The sequence below is a fragment of the Palaemon carinicauda genome, chromosome 29 (assembly GCF_036898095.1).
Source record: "Palaemon carinicauda isolate YSFRI2023 chromosome 29, ASM3689809v2, whole genome shotgun sequence".
NCBI lineage: Eukaryota > Metazoa > Arthropoda > Malacostraca > Decapoda > Palaemonidae > Palaemon > Palaemon carinicauda.
Genome location: NC_090753.1, coordinates 67,163,317 through 67,181,096, shown reverse-complemented (window position 1 = coordinate 67,181,096; position 17,780 = coordinate 67,163,317). Strand labels below are relative to the sequence as shown.

The window sequence follows — 17,780 nt, the reverse complement described above, 5'->3', positions numbered from 1 at the left end:
TTCTCTTTGCAGGTATTATTTGAGGGTCTTTTCATCCTTCATTTGGCCCCTAACCTCACTCTCTTTGCAGGTATTAATTGAGGGTCTTTTCATCCTTCGTTTGGCCCCTGATCTCGCTCTCTTTGCAGGCATTACTTGAGGGTCTTTTCATCCTTCGTTTGGCCCCTGATCTCGCTCTCTTTGCAGGCATTACTTGAGGGTCTTTTCAGCCTTCATTTGGCCCCTCACCTCATTCTCTTTGCAGGCATTATTTGAGGGTCTTTTCAGCCTTCATTTGGCCCTTCACCTCATTCTCTTTGCAGGCATTATTTGAGGGTCTTTTCATCCTTCATTTGGCCCCTAACCTCACTCTCTTTGCAGGCATTACTTGAGGGTCTTTTCATCCTTCGTTTGGCCCCTGATCTCGCTCTCTTTGCAGGCATTACTTGAGGGTCTTTTCATCCTTCGTTTGGCCCCTGATCTCGCTCTCTTTGCAGGCATTACTTGAGGGTCTTTTCATCCTTCGTTTGGCCCCTCACCTCATTCTCTTTGCAGGCATTATTTGAGGGTCTTTTCAGCCTTCATTTGGCCCCTCACCTCATTCTCTTTGCAGGCATTATTTGAGGGTCTTTTCATCATTCATTTGGCCCCTGATCTCGCTCTCTTTGCAGGCATTACTTAAGGGTCTTCTCAGCCTTCATTTGGCCCCTGACCTCACTCTCTTTGCAGGCATTACTTGAGGGTTTTTTCAGCCTCCATTTGGCCCCTGATGTTTTTCTCTTTGCAGGCATTACTTAAGGGTATTTTCAGCCTTCATTTGGCCCCTGACCTCACTCTCTTTGCAGGCATTACTTGAGGGTCTTTTCATCCTTTATTTGGCCCCTAACCTCACTCTCTTTGCTGGCATTATTTGAGGGTCTTTTCATCCTTCATTTGGCCCCTTACCTCACTCTCTTAGCAGGCATTACTTGAGGGTCTTTTCATCCTTCATTTGGCCCCTAACCTCACTCTTTTTGCAGGCATTACTTGAGGGTCTTTTCATCCTTCATTTGGCCCCTAACCTCACTCTCTTTGCAGGCATTACTTGAGGGTCTTTTCAGCCTTCATTTGGCCCCTTACCTCACTCTCTTTGCAGGCATTACTTGAGGGTCTTTTCATCCTTCATTTGGCCCCTAACCTCACTCTCTTTGCAGGCATTACTTGATGGTATTTTCATCCTTCATTTGGCCCCTGACCTCACTCTCTTTGCAGGCATTACTTGAGGGTCTTTTCAGCCTTCATTTGGCCCCTTACCTCAATCTCTTTACAGGCATTACTTAAGGGTCTTTTCATCCTTTATTTGGCCCCTGACCTCACTCTCTTTGCAGGCATTACTTGAGGGTCTTTTCATCCTTCATTTGTCCACTGACCTCACTCTCTTTGCAGGCAGTACTTGAGGGTATTTTCATCCTTCATTTGGCCCCTAACCTCACTCTCTTTGCAGGCATTACTTGAGGGTTTTTTAGCCTCCATTTGGCCCCTGATCTTGCTCTCTTTGCAGGCATTACTTGAGGGTCTTTTCAGCCTTCATTTGGCCCCTTACCTCACTCTCTTTACAGGCATTACTTAAGGGTCTTTTCATCCTTCATTTGGCCCCTTACCTCACTCTCTTTGCAGGCATTACTTGGGTCTTTTCATCCTTCATTTGGCCACTGACCTCACTCTCTTTGCAGGCATTACTTGAGGGTCTTTTCATCCTTCATTTGGCCACTGACCTCACTCTCTTTGCAGGCATTACTTGAGGGTCTTTTCAGCCTTCATTTGGCCCCTGACCTCACTCTCTTTGCAGGCATTACTTGAGGGTCTTTTCATCCTTCATTTGGCCACTGACCTCACTCTCTTTGCAGGCATTACTTGAGGGTCTTTTCATCCTTCATTTGGCCCCTGACCTCACTCTCTTTGCAGGCATTACTTCAGGGTCTTTTCAGCCTTCATTTGGCCACTGCCCTCACTCTCTTTGCAGGCATTATTTCAGGGTCTTTTCAGCCTTCATTTGGCCACTAACCTCACTCTCTTTGCAGGCATTATTTCAGGGTCTTTTCAGCCTTTATTTGGCCACTAACCTCACTCTCTTTGCAGGCATTACTTGAGGGTCTTTGCAGGCATTACTTAAGGGTCTTTTCAGCCTTCATTTGGCCCCTGATCTCGCTCTCTTTGCAGGCATTACTTGAGGGTCTTTTCATCCTTCATTTGGCCCCTGACCTCACACTCTTTGCTGCCATTACTTGAGGGTATTTTCATCCTTCATTTGGCCCCTGACCTCACTCTCTTTGCAGGAATTACTTGAGGGTCTTTGCAGGCATTACTTAAGGGTCTTTTCAGCCTTCATTTGTCCCCTGACCTCACTCTCTTTGCAGGCATTACTTGAGGGTCTTTTCATCCTTCATTTGGCCCCTGACATCACACTCTTTGCTGCCATTACTTGAGGTTATTTTCATCCTTCATTTGGCTCCTGACCTCACTCTCTTTGCTGCCATTTCTTGAGGGTATTTTCATCCTTTATTTGGCCCCTGACCTCACTCTCTTTGCAGGCATTACTTGAGGGTCTTTGCAGGCATTACTTAAGGGTCTTTTCAGCCTTCATTTGGCCCCTGATCTCGCTCTCTTTGCAGGCATTACTTGAGGGTCTTTTCAGCCTTAATTTGGCCCTTGCCCTCACTCTCCTTACAGGCATTACTAGAGGGTCTTTTCATCCTTCATTTGGCTCCCGACCTCACACTATCCCCGACCTCAGACTCTTTATATACATCTATTTGACCTGCATTCCCACATCCTTCTTTATACCTTCTTACTGCTGGGTTTGCCTCCTGTTGCACTTTGGTGCTGAATGGGCTCGCATGCCACAGCACCGGACTATATGGCGTAAGTTCATAATCTTATCCAATCTTTTGTAAATAATTGACATCCTTTAAGTCGGCAGCTGCTTGGAATAAATAAGTATTTTGTTTACAGTTCTCTGTTAAGATAGCTACCATATACCAAACACGGTTAAGAATAATAAGTGTCGCTACCTAGAAATCCCAAACAGACAAATATAATACTCAACTTGGGAGTAGGGATCTCTAAAATGTCGGACATCTTCCAAAAAACATAAAACAACACAGAGCAAAACAAAACATGTATGACCAACGCAAGTGCTGAGGAGGAATGAGGATGGGGGGTGGGGAGATGTAGGGGTAGAGAGGGGGATGTTGATGAAGGAGAGGTCTAATTGGTGAGGGATCTATGGTCGTGGTTCATTCACACCCCAGTTTTCTATACCGACACTCAATGAGTGAGCGAGCTAGGTTTATTCCTGGCATTCCTTGCATCTCTTTTTTTTTTCTGGTATATTCAGCAATAACTATGCCTTAGAAATGGTGCAAGAGGAGCATTTCACTAGGCGACACAAGTTCCTCGCCTAGAAATAGATTTTTTTTTCGTCAAAATCCCTTTTCAGTCCTGAATATACAAAATTCTTTAGAGGGTTTGTTTCCAAAATATAAATTATGTATTGTAAAAGAAAGCATAGCCCTTTTCTCAGGAAACATCTTTTAATACTTACTGGTTTTGAATGTTTGTGGAATGTGATAATGAGTTGTGTTTTTTAAACTTTTTGATAAACATTCAGTCAATGTTAATTTTAAATACTATTTATGAGAGAGGGAGCTCAATTATTCATATGATTAATACAAAGTATGATAAAATGTAGTATATGTGTAGGTGTGTTCTTTAATGTAACTTGTATTTTAGTAAAGTAAATTTTATATATGCTCTCTCTCTCTCTCTCTCTCTCTCTCTCTCTCTCTCTCTCTCTCTCTCTCTCTCTCTCTCTCTCTCTCTCTCTCTTTTTTTTTCTTTTGGAACTTTGATAAAAATTTTACTTTTCTTTTCAGCTTTTGGAACCCTATCGAGTTTGGACAGTCAGAAGGGTATTATCAGCAATGCTGCAAATTGCAAGATTTTTATTTTGGATGAATTTCACACATTTCATCTTGTATCATTTTTATGCTCAGTAAGTATTATCTTTTCTCTACTTGTTTTGTGACTGTGTGAGTTGCCAAAAAAAAAAAGTGAATTATTGTCAATTTTCATAAAATTCGTAGTTTTCTTTTTACTTTAAAAGAACTGAAGCTTTCATATACAATAGTTCTTCAGTTTATGGGTTTAATTCATTCAGGAAGCAACCTCACAACCTTCAGTGCTCCTCTTCTTAAACAATTTTCCCATAAGAAATAAATGAAACTTGCTTTATGGACTCCACCAGTCCATAAGTACATTTAGTATACTGAAGACACTTATCTTTAAAGGTTTTGTAATATGAACATTTTATAATTCCTAACTTCAGTAGTGAATGAAAATTAATCATTCCCAATTAAAAATTTGAATAATTGACAAATTAAATCTTAACTTTACCGTTGAGGAGAGTCACGGCTGGCGTGAGGGAGATGAGAGATGAGGAGGAGGTATCCCACCATTCCTTTTTCTATCGATACAAAATTGGAGGAAACTGAAGACTTTCGTATTTCATCAGTCATATAACAGTGATGATTTAACAGTAAATGAACAATGTGTGATATGAAACGTTAAATAACTCTGAACGAACAAGGTAAAACGACAGTGGAGGTCTTGTAGAGAGTGGGGTTCCCCTGCTGTATGGGACCGGAAAAACAGCCGTCAAAGTAAAAGTAAAGTTTAACCTTGTGCATACTCTGTTCCATACAGAACTCACCCTCCGACCAGTACATTCAGGGTTGGTTAGTGATCGTAAGCCTTGTGTGACCACCACCTTGTTTTATCAGTAGTATGTGCGCTTTTCTTCTACGAACACATCTTCAGAATTGTATAATAAGCTTATAGGGATATTGTTCCTGTTACCTCATCTTGCCTAAAACAGATTTTTTACATCAACTGATACTTTCGGTGTCTGTTAGTAATGAGGTGGCTGGTGTCACAGCCACAGTAGTTTCATCAGTTGCAAGAGAATGGTCCTACCACAGGCTGATTTCTAGCACTGAACAATAGGCTGAGGTGGGTTTCATTCTCACTATTTCCTTTTAGCGGTATGAAGTGTTGCTAATCAGTGCTTAGCTTTCCATGCCAATGCAGAGCTTAGTGATTGGAACTTAGCTCTTACCAATTCGGAGTTCATGTATCAACCAGTACAATCGTAAGCCTGGTATAGCAGAATCACTATGCCAACATGGCCCAATCAGAGATCACACACCAACCAGTACCTATCGAGTCAATTAGCGCTCGTGATCTTGGTGTAACTCCTATTGCTGCTCACTTTCGGGCCGCTATCGAGTTTTCTCACCATCCAATACCTTTGGGGTCTGTCAGCAAGGTGAGACGGGTAAGACAGTGACATCTTTTTCCACTGGTAACTGGTGAATGTGAACGCCAATTCCAGTCAATTAACCCCTTTACTACAATGGCCTGTTGTACGTCAATACATGCTCAGTGCAATGATGTATGTCATACCACAAACTTCCTTTGCAAATGTAAAACGTTAAAATTATTTATTTATCCAACCAAAGAGTACAACACCTGGTCGTATATCACACCTAAGGATAATTTATTAAAAAACCTCCTCCCCTTGATTTTAACCCTTCCTTCCTTCAGCCAAACAACAAAAACTTTGGGATTCTAGCCTCTATTCCTGATTGTGTAACTTGTATTTTAGTGTGTGTTCATGTTACCTGCATAATCACATCACACACTTTAGCCAATGGCAACATTCCTTACTTGAGGCATTATTCCCCCCCCCCTTTCCCACCACCCAACACCCCAACCTAGATGTAGCTCTCCTCACATCTATCCTCACAACCAACTGAGACACTTGCAATTCTAGTCTTTATTCATGATTATGGAAGGGCTATTTTAGTGTACTTCTATGTTGACATATCTGGTAAAATCGCACAGGACACTTTCTCTAAAGTCGGCCATAGCTGTGTCGCCTTTCCCTCCCCCTACCCCCCTCTTCCCCTCTGCCACCCACCCACGATACCAGCCTTGCAAGTTGTATAGAGTAAATTTTCCACCTTAACCTCCACTCTTAGTTCTAGTCCTAGGACTATGCGGTAACGTCCCTGACTGGTGAACGGCAGACTGGGGTTCAAATCCCGCTCAGACTCGATAGTGGCTTTAGTCGCTGCAACCTCACTATCCTTGTGAGCTAAGGAAGGGGTGTTTGGAGAAGCCTATACCTCTATCTGCTGAGTCATCAGCAGCCATTGCCTGGCCCTCGTTGGTCCTAGCTTGAGTGGAGAGGGGCCTTGGGCGCTGATCATATGTATATATGATCAGTCTCTAGGGAATTGTCCTGCTTGATAAGGCAATGTCACTGTCCTTTGCCTCTGCCATTTATGAGTGGCCTTTAAACTTTTAAAGGCAAAAGTGGCTATTCTGTGACACGTGTGTTAAGGAGTTCCCCAAATGCCATCTGTCTTTAACCAACTACAGTCCTTGTTAATGACTTAATGGCTATTTCAGTGATGCTGAAGACATCCCTATTATTAAGGACTTTTTTTTTATGGCTAGGAAAATTACAAATGACATAAAATTTGTTATTTCTGAACTGTTCCAGTTAAGGAAGCAATGAACAACTTGCATGCTATCTGTATTTGTATCATAACATTTCAAGTACAAAATTCAGTGATGCAGGATTATTACAATTCACTATAAGTTGGTGAAAATTCCAGCAATGCTCGCTAATTCAAAAGTCTGTTACATACTTGAATAAAAAATGGCTCTTTATACACTACAATTTAATAAAATTCAAAAGCAAAATCCATATACACCATCAGTAATCAAGTTTTAAGTTTTTAAAGCTACTGCATTATGGATATAGCTTAAACCACACTAAAACTCGAGTACATTTAATTTCTCAGGAGTTAAAATCAGGATAATGGGACCCATTGTCAGTTTTACAATAATCCCATGCAAGAAAACTATTATTATATTTACTTTACTGTTTATCTATTTGTACTACGTATATCAGTTACAATTTACGAGCTATGCAGGCACATCAGCACTGCACTGCATTTAAACTAGGCATAAAGGCTTTAACCCTTTTACCCCCAAAGGACGTACTGGTACGTTTCACAAAACTCATCCCTTTACCCCCATGGACGTACCAGTACGTCCTTGCAAAAAACTGCTATTTAAAATTTTTTTTGCATATTTTTGATAAATATTTGAGAAACTTCAGGCATTTTCCAAGAGAATGGGACCAACCTGACCTCTCTATGACAAAATTTAAGGCTGTTAGAGCAATTTAAAAAAATATATACTGCAAAATGTGCTGGGAAAAAAATAACCCCCTGGGGGTTAAGGGTTGGAAATTTCCAAATACCCCGGGGGTAAAAGGCTTTAACTGTGCAGTAAACATTAAACTAGGAAGATAAGAAGAGAGATAAATCAAAGAGTTCACAACATGGTTTTCACAGGCTATCTGGGATAAGGAAAAAGGGATTTAAATAAGTGTGAGAGAGATAATCTGACCGAGACCCTTTGGTGATAAGAGAGATATCACTGTTAGTATTTATACTGGATAAAATGTACAACTCGACAGCATTTTCACATTCCTTTTTATTTATTTCTAAGAAAATAAGTTGCAGCTTTTAAAGGAAAATTTGAATTTCTCATATTTACCTTTCATTTACAATATTGTATTTACAATTAATTTGTTTAACTTATCTCTGTTTCAGTTCTCTTCATTCCACTCCAGAACTTGTTAAAAAGATGAATTCATGGTCTATGGCAGGGTTTGTTTACTTCCTTGCAGCGTTCCTGCAACTCAAATATGTAGGTAAGCTTCTAGCTAAAAGATTTTGTTGATAGTGAGTTGTCATTTATAAATATTTTTTTACAGGTATTACATATGTTAAATTAAATACAGTATTGTTATTCTAAATGAAACTAAAAAATTTTTTAAAATGGAATACATTTTCAGTGATTTAAAACTGCATATTTCCATCGTCCATTCTCCGTGATTGCCTTATTATTATTATTATTATTATTATTATTATTATTATTATTATTATTATTATTACTACTACTACTTGCTAAGCTACGTACATATAGTCAATTTCTTTTAATGAGGCGTATTTGCACCGACTCGCAGCGGTGCCCTTTTAGCTTGGAAAAGTTTCCTGATTGCTGATTGGTTAGAATTATCTTGTCCAACCAATCAGCGATCAGGAAACGTTTCCGATCTAAAAGGGCACCACTGCGAGTTGGTGCAAATCTGTCTCGCTAAAAAAATTGACTACAGTTGGAAAAGCAGAATGCTATAAGGCCAGGGGCCCCAGCAGGGATAATAGCCCAGTGAGGAAAGGAAACAAGGAAAAATTAAATATTTTAAGAACAGCAACAGCAGGTGCAGGGTCATTTAAAGAAAAGGTTACCATGCACCATACCATTTTTAATATATTAACCCTTTTACCCCCAAAGGACGTACTGGTATATCCTTGCAAAAAAATGCTATAGAATTTTTTTTTGCATATTTTTGATAATTTTTTGAGAAAATTCAGGCATTTTCCAAGAGAATGAGACCAACCTGACCTCTCTATGACAAAAATTAAGGCTGTTAGAGCAATTTAAAAAAAATATACTGCAAAATGTGCTGGGAAAAAAATAACCCCTTGGGGGTTAAGGGTTGGAAATTTCCAAAGAGCCTGGGGGTAAAAGGGTTAATAAATAGAACAATTCAGAATTCTATGATAAAATCTTAAATTGTTTCGTTGGAGGGAATTATTCACATAAAATATTGTTTCATTACTGCAAAAATCAAATTACCATTTCTTTGACATTCTAATATATCTTCCAGTTTTATATGGACTGCCGTCGGTGGTAGCAAGAGTTGAGGGATACGACCCACCAAGACATCCGAGATGTACCCTCATGACCTACAGGTTTTCTGATATCTGGCGATATTTTGATCATGGCCTATATCGCTTCATGCTCAAGTATGTACATTTTTCATTGTTTAGATATGTTTTTTCTGACAGATTCAGGCATTCGATTATTATTAGCGTTGTACATACATACATACATACATCTACCAAAGGCACTTCCCCCAATTTTGGGGGGTAGCCGACATCAACAAGAAACAAAACAAAAAAGGGAACCTCTACTCTCTACGTTCCTCCAGCCTAGCGTTGTACAGTACATATATATTTATACATGATAATACACCTTTTAGATATTATATAATTCTGTATATACAATACTGTATTAATTTGTAATTACTTTTTATTTTGGAATTCATGGACAGCTTTGTCATAAACATTTTCGTTATTATTACGTATTTTGTAAGAAGTATTTTTAAGAAGCATTCTTGGTACAGTAAAGGATAGACTAACAATATTTTAACGTAAAGCAAAAAACCTTAAAAATAGTTTGTTGTGTTGTTAATAATCATAAATTTTTGGCTTTTCAGGCATATTTACATCCCATGGGTCGGTTCAGATAAAAGTATAATCAAGCAGTTGCAAGGCACTGCTTTAGTGTTTACTTTTGTTTACATATGGCACGGAGTCTCTACTGCCGTGTTTTGGTGGGCAACCTTGAATTTCTTCGGCATCGCCGTAGAGAAGCTTGGCGATTATGTATCACAGCTTGAAACTTTCGAGAGATGGGAAGTAGGTTTTATATGAATGTTACATTTTTCTTATGCTAGTATTTGGAAATATTGTATTATACCATCCATCCCCCTATCCATATACCAAAGGCACTTCCCCCAATTTTGGGGGGTAGCCGACATCAACAAGAAACAAAACAAAAAAGGGGACCTCTACTCTCTACGTTCCTCCAGCCTAACCATAAATGTCTGTTAACCCTTTTACCCCCAGGCTATTTGGAAGTTTCCAACCCTTAACCCCCAGGGGTTAATTTTTTTCAAGCACATTTTGCAGTATATTTTTTTAAAATTGCTCTAACAGCCTTAATTTTCGTCATAGAGAGGTCAGGTTGGTCTCATTCTCTTGGGAAATGCCTGAAGTTTCTCAAAAAATTATCAAAAATATGCAAAAAAAAAAAAATTTAAATAGCAGTTTTTTGCAAGAACTTACCGGTACATCCATGGGGGTAAAGGGATGAGTTTTGTGAAACGTACCAGTACGTCCTTTGGGGGTAAAAGGGTTAAGGCTGTAAATTTCAGCAAACATAGGAAATAAGTTCTGTTCAACCATATTTGACTCATGCTACTCTACAGAATTACAGATTATTCTTTGAAATATTTTTCCATTTCGATATGAAATCTTTTAAAACCGCCCCTCTTCCAGAAACGTTGGTTACCTGGTGCGTGGCAGCGTAGATTTTATGGTTTGTTTGCGGTAATGTTGTACGTCCCGTCTCTCATGGCGCTAACTATCTTCCTCTCCGGTCTTGATAATGCGTTAGTAATAAGCGAAAGAATATTTATAACAGGTGAGTTCAAAATTATAGTATTTCCTTTTCATAATTGATAAACCAGGCACTTGAAACATTGCTCAGGCACGTTTGTCAGACATGAATTTTCCGATATGCTCATAGAAGGGAGTGGAATCGGACAATATCATGATGGAGGGTTTGCATGAAAAAATTACATTTATGTTATAAAAGTTTCATTTGCCTCTTGACAAATCCATCAGTCATAATTAGCTTTGGTTTGTACATACATACATGTACCAAGGCACTTCCCCCAATTTTGGGGGGTAGCTGACATCAACAAATGAAACAAAAACAAAAAGGGGACCTCTATTCTCTATGTTCCTCCCAGCCTGACAAAGGACTCAACCGAGTTCGGCTGGTACTGCTAGGGGTGCCACAGCCCACCCTTCCCCATTATCCACCACAGCTGAACCTACTCCCTTGGTTTGTATTTAGGTGAATTCATAAGGGTTCAGCAGAACCAATCTTCTAAAGTAATCATATTGGTTAATGTAAGTAGTACTGTGTAGTCTTTTGAGTGAAGTAATAATTGGTATTTTGAGTGAAATAATAATTGGTACTTTTTACTTCAACTAAGAACTGCCGAGAGTCTTCTATTATTCAATATTGGTTTAGGTTGCAAAGACTTCCTAACTCTTTAGCTTTTCAGACTGCAAACTTTGTAAGGCATTGTAGATATTTTGAGTTATACCCAAAATCTCTTCAACCTTATAGTTTTCGGGTAAAACAATTAATAAACAGTCTTGATATAGCAAAAAAATTGAATTCTTCCATTTAGGATATCACCAACCCCTCCTTGGAAATTACCAGAGATATCTTTTTGTAAATATTTTATTGTTGCAAAAAGGAACATGACTGAATTAGAAGCCAGGTATCTTTTTATGGAACATGTTAAAGAATATCGGAATCGACTTTTATTTATACTGATGGCTACAAATGTGATGCTGGCGTTGAATATAGAGTACTGTATATAGTAGTTTTTTAATTGTTATTTTGGTGGTGCCCTTCCTCTAGTATATTCCATATTTACTGCCGAACTATATGGCATACTAACCACTATTGAGAATAGCGTTAAAAGAGGAGGTTGATTTTTACCATTTTTAGTGATGCAAGAAGTGTCTTACAAGATTAAGAAGTTTTTAATTCTAGTAACCCTTTAGTTTTGAAGATTTTAGAGTGACTTTTAATTATTGGCCTGAAAGGTATAACAGTTCGATTTTGCTGGGTTCCGTAGGTGTGTCTGGAAATGAGGAGGCAGATTCATTGGCAAAGAATGCTGCAGCTGAGTTGCTAACAAGAAGGTATTCCATTCCCTGTAATGATTTTTTACCTACAATTAAGAATTTTATTTATAATCAGCAACAGCACTGGGATAGTTTGAATGAAAATAGGATGAGAGAAATAGTGAATGTTATATCCCCTTGAAGGGATGTGAGAACCTCTCTTTGTCGTCTGCGCATTAGTCAGACTCGGATGACACGAGTTTCTGCTAACTGGCCAACACCAACCATATTGCAACGACTGTTTGATACCCTTGACAGTGAGGCATTTGTTTACTGAATGCCCCACTTATAGCACGGAAAGAAATAGAGATCTGTTTGAGGCTCGAGGTGAGGATGGCAGGTTCATCCTTGCCAAGATTCTACGACAGGATGTGTCGTACAATGCTAGCGGCATTTTTAGATTTATTTCAGAAGCAGGTCTTCTGAAAGCTATTTAAACTTTTATAATGGCATATTTGCTTTTCTGGTTATAATTGAATATTCCTTTATTCTTTATTCATAATAAACGATATCGGCGTCAATGACCTTCGATGTCAGGATGCCAGAAAACTTCAAATCAATCAATCAATCTTATTTCTTTCCTCACTGGGCTATTTTTCCTTGTTGGACCCCTTGGGCCTATAGCATCCTGCTTTTCCAACTAGCTTAGCTAATAGTAGTAATAATAATAATAATAATAATAATAATAATAATAATACTGCACCCATACTGGCAAAGTTGGCTTGTTGGTGATAGATCGAGTGATTATTACACCACCACCATCGTTTTAAATATTTAAAGATTGCTCATGAATGGCAGGGACAAGGTTCAGTGACATTGCCCTATCAAGCAGGACGATGGTCTAGAGACTGACCATATATGCATATGATCAACACCCAAGCTAGGACCAAGGAGGGCCAGGCAATGGCTGCAGATGACTCAGAAGATAGAACTATAAGCTCCCCCAACCCCCTCATCCTTAGCTCACAAGGATGGTGAGGTTGCAGCAACCAAAGAAACTTTTAACAAGTTTGAGCGGGACTCAAACGGACTCAAACCCCAGTCTGGTGTTCACCAGTCAGGGACATTACCACATTGGCCACCACAATGGAAAGTTTAACAGTCTGACAATCTTTCCTCAATTGAAGAGACAACTGATGATGTCCACTACAGGTACTCATTGCCTAATGACAGAAACACTTAAAACTGGGTCAGTAAATGAGATTGTTTTGCAATTTTAGAATTTTTAGAAGACAGAGATTTATGTTTTGGTCAGAAAACAATATCTGACAGCTTATCCAAATATGAGAAGTTTTCTGGTTTTAAGAATTTGGTGGTTTAAGAAGCATGGGATTAAATGTCTATATATCATAGATTTTTATATAGTTTACATTTTTTATCAATTAGATTTGATACAGTACTTTATATTTTAACCTCCTGAATCTTTGGGCCAGTTTTATAAGAGTAAAATTTGTCTCATTGGAGTGGTTAATCTTTTCCCTTCTAATTATAAGGAAATCTAAAGAGTTTTCCAATAGTTCCCAATTTCCTCATGTAAGAACTTAAAGGCTACAGTTAATGTTTTCTCTGATGATGGCTGGAAAAGTTTAGGCTTTAATAGGAAATCACATCCCTATAGAACAGAATAAACAATGAAAAAAAAAGAGCAGCACAAACAGGCTAATTTTTGAAAGTATGAGCTCTCTCCTGGATTAGGCTGCTATCATAAGCCTTTATCTCTTTTATATTATTATTATTATTATTATTATTATTACTATCCAAGCTACAACCCCAATTGGAAAAGCAAGATGCTATAAGCCCAGGGGCTCCAACAGGGAAAAATAGCCCAGTGAGGAAAGGAAATAAGGAAACAAATAACTGAAGAGAACAAATTAACAATAAATCATTCTAAAAAAAGTAACAACGTCATAACAGATATGTCATATATAAACTATTAACAACGTCAAAAACAAATATGTCATATATAAACTATAAAAAGACTCATGTCCGCCTGGTCAACAAAAAAGCATTTGCTCCAACTTTGAACTTTTGAAGTTCTACTGATTCAACAATCAGTTGATCACAGCTAATTACGTTAGATTGGAATATCTATAACTATGAACATGGTTAAGTGAGCTCGAAATAACTGTTGAGTAAAAAAGTAGCACTTGTACTGACTGGGGTAAGTGTGTCTGACATTCTTAATCTTACAGAGTCATTTGTCTTGAGAAAGCCTTTACCTCTGCCTGATGGGAGCTGTGTAGAAGAGACTAGAATGATCAGCCTAGAAAGCTGTAGGAGGAATAGCTATTGGAATAGCAACTGGGAGAGGAGTTGTAGACGATAGTCCAAGGATAGAAGGAACAGTAGCGATAGATGAGTGTTACTCAGCTAATTTATAATTCTTTGAAAGCAGCTGTCCTTGCCATAGCAATAGACACCAGAGCAGGCAAGGATATCAGCTTAGCAAAAACAGCAGCTGTAGAAATGACTGGATTAGCAGGAATAATTGCTGTAATGGAAGCAGCAAATGACAGTTACTGTATTTGGTAATCAGGAACTGACTGCAGATGGACATAGGGCAGACAGGCACAGCAGGAGCAGTAATTACAGTAGAGTAACCAAGTAGCTGCCATCAGTGATGCCGTTTTGTGGTATCTTGTCTCAAAATGTGGTCAAATGGCAATATCTGGCATCTCTCTGTGGTTATGCTGACTAAAACTATGTTTCTTTCTAAAACTCCACACTTTGTAACATTGCTTTAAATTTTGGTAACTAAGCTCTGATAATGAAACCAGAATTACCATAAATAAGATAAATATATATGATGATTTTTCCATTTAATCCTTGAATAATAGGAGTTTGAATATATATAAAAACTTAGTATTGAATGTCCTCCTGCTAAGAGTCAACTGAAGGAAATAATATGTCACTTGAAAATATTAGGAAGCGCTTGCGGAAAGTCTATGCGGCTACAATGGCATCACTGTATTTATTCACACTGAGTGTGTTCGAGGCAGCAACACTGACTGCCAACAGCACAGTACACACAAAAGGCAGTGCAAGAACTGCATATACAGGATTAAAACATTGCAGCTGCCACTGTTACAACATGCTCAGCAGACAGGTTAGGAACTTATTATGAATGAACTGACAAGACTGGCTTCCTTCAATATATAAAGTGCGGAAGACAATACCTGTGTAGAAGTTAAGGGTGCAGACACTGGTAATCACAGGCTCTGGAGGCTAGACTTGAAATGTATGTCCAAGTACTGTACAGGTGAAGTGGCAGCTCTTGGAACAGCAAACAAAGGAACTGCCCTTTTTAGGACCAGGTAAAACAGTAGTTGTTAGAACATCAGGCAACACAACTGCTGTATTTTATGCCGCTAAAATATGAGACAGTACAAGTGCTGTATTTGCTGGAACAGGTCGAGTAAAGATTGATGGAAAAGCAAGTAGTACAGTACCTGTATGTGCAAGAACAGGTCAAGGACTAGCTTCCATAACACCAAGCAATCCAGGACCTGTATAGGCAAGAACCGCTTAACTTGGAGGCTTGATGGTAGTAGTAAGAAGCGCAGCCGTGATTGAAACAGATAGTGCCAATTCAACAATTCTTCATTCATAATACAATTTTCCCATTGTGCTACAGTCATGAATCTTTATTTAAAGATTACACCTGGAATTTCGTTCTCAATATTGCTCACATTTATGCAATGAGTGATTGTGGTGTACCCACTGATTTCGTCCTTCCGAATGGTTTTTTCAAATTAAATAAGTAGTTTTGTGCAAAAAACATATTTTGCAGCAGCCTTATTTTTAGAATTAAAAGTGGCGGCAAATTGGGTGCCTGCACAAATGGAAACATTTATCTTTAGTTTTTGACTATATAGAGTAATACATGTGTTGTACATTTAGACAGACTTATATAACATTCTTTTACATCGCTCTCAGGATTTAGTCCATGCATAGGCTCAATCCTATTGCTAATACTTTAAATTTCCCTTATTGAAACAGCTTGTCACAGCAGTGGATATGAAGGTATTCTCTGGTCATGTGCACCTGAACAAACTTATTTTTGCAGTAAAGTTATATAGCGTCAAAATGATGTGTAAATAGTTAATGTTAATACTGCTGGTGATTATGTGAGTAATACACCCTCAAAATAGTGCTCCATGGGTGGTGTCCCTTGGTTTATCCATGCTGTGGTCAATTGCTACTGCACCCAGAATATGCAGCATTATCTGGTCTGTAATCACATAGTGGTGCGTGCTTAAAGTACAGATACAACCGCTAGAGGGTTATTGGGTCCTTTGACTGGCCATATAGTACTGCAGTGGATTCCTTTCTCCGATTACGGCTCATTTCATCTTTTCTGACACACACACAGAATAGTCTGGCCAATTCTTTACACATTCTCCTCTTTCCTCATACACTTGACAACATGGAAATTACCAAACAATTCTTCACTCAAGAGGTTAACTACTGCACTGTAATTGTTCAGTGGCTACTCTCCTCTCGGGAGGGGTAGAAGAGAGACTATAGCTATAGTAGGTTACTCTTCTAGGAGAAGGACACTCCAAAATCGAATAATTTTTCTCTAGTCTTGGCTAGTGCAGTAGCCTCTGTACCATGGTCTTCCACTGTCCTTTGCCGACACATGCACAAAATAATCTGGCCTATTCTTTATACATTCTCCTCTTTCATCATATACTTGAAAACATGGAAATTACCAAACAGTTCTTCTTTCAAGAGGTTAACTACTGCACTGTAATTGTTCAGTGGCTACTTTCCTCTTAGGGAAGGGTAGAAAAGACTCTTTAGCTATGGTAAGCAACTCTTTTAGGGGAAGGTCACTCCAAAATCGAACAATGTTTCTCTAGTCTTGGGTAGTGCAATAGCCTCTGTACCATGGTCTTTCACTGTCTTGAGTTGGAGATCTCTTGCTTGAGGATACACTGGAGCACACTATTCTATCTTGCTTCTCTTCTTGTTATTTTGAAGTTTTTATCCTTTTGTTATTTCCAATTTTTTATAGTTTATATATGAAAGATTTATTTTAACGTTATTGTTCTTAAACTTCTCTCATAGTTTTTCCTCATTTCCTTTCCTCACAGTTATTTTCCCTGTTGCAGCCCTTGGGCTTATAGCATCCTGCCTTTGCAATTAGGGTTGTACCTTAGCAAATAATAATATTAATAATAATAATGTGCAGCATTATTGGTTTATCTCTTTTGATTCTAAATTATGTGAGCTGAAAAATACCATTGGAGATTTTCATGAAAGTGTTGAGAGTGATGAGCAATATCACTACAGAACATGAAACTGCTGAAGGGAGCTCTGACAAGATTTTTTACTTTTACAGGGTTTCCAGACTGCACCATAACCACATTTTTCTTCATGTTTTGTCTTGGGCAGTGTAGTATGGAATTACAAAACTGGAGAATAAGACAAAAATTAAAGTGTAAAGAAAGCTAACAAAAAAGTGAATGATGTATTAGGCATATTTAAGTCATTTGTATTATATTCAGACATACAAAATAAATCATTTATCATGGTACAGTACGTGATGTTACGACCATTAATATAAGTTCCGGTATATTTTAGTTTTAGACAATTTATTTTTGTATTAAGATTTTTTACCCCTCATAATTTTAGGTGTTCAAATCTTTTGTAAAGATAAAATTGCATGAAAATTGTTTAGCATAAATTCTTGCATTTAAATGATAAATTTTTATAGATATTACTGTCTAGATTAGGAATTGTAAAAAAAATCAAATAAAAAGTGAGCAAGTGCAATGGAAAGCTTACTTTCATTTCCCTCTTTTAGCAACCAAAAATGTAAAAGTCGTGGTTTTATTAACCCTTTTACCCCCAGGCTATTTTGAAATTTCCAACCCTTAACCCCCAGGGGGTTATTTTTTTTCCAGCACATTTTGCAGTATATTTTTTTGAAGTTGCTCTAACAGCCTTAATTTTTGTCATAGAGAGGTCAGGTTGGTCTCATTCTCTTGGAAAAGGCCTGAATTTTCTCAAAAATTATCAAAAATATGAAAAAAAAAAAAAAAATTATAGCATTTT

The 17,780-nt window shown here is 38.2% G+C and overlaps 1 protein-coding gene across 1 annotated transcript in view; it reads left to right on the top strand.

The window, feature by feature from the left end:
* LOC137622813 (protein-cysteine N-palmitoyltransferase HHAT-like) overlaps positions 1–17,504 on the top strand; it is a 61,350-nt gene extending 43,846 nt beyond the window's left edge. The window contains exons 6-11 of the mRNA XM_068353400.1: positions 3,894–4,012; positions 7,710–7,810; positions 8,831–8,969; positions 9,443–9,644; positions 10,287–10,431; positions 17,065–17,504. Of these exons, the coding sequence (XP_068209501.1) occupies positions 3,894–4,012; positions 7,710–7,810; positions 8,831–8,969; positions 9,443–9,644; positions 10,287–10,431; positions 17,065–17,177 (819 nt within the window). The 3' untranslated portion in view covers positions 17,178–17,504. The remainder of the gene's footprint in view (positions 1–3,893; positions 4,013–7,709; positions 7,811–8,830; positions 8,970–9,442; positions 9,645–10,286; positions 10,432–17,064) is intronic.
* The last annotated feature ends 276 nt before the right edge of the window (positions 17,505–17,780 follow it).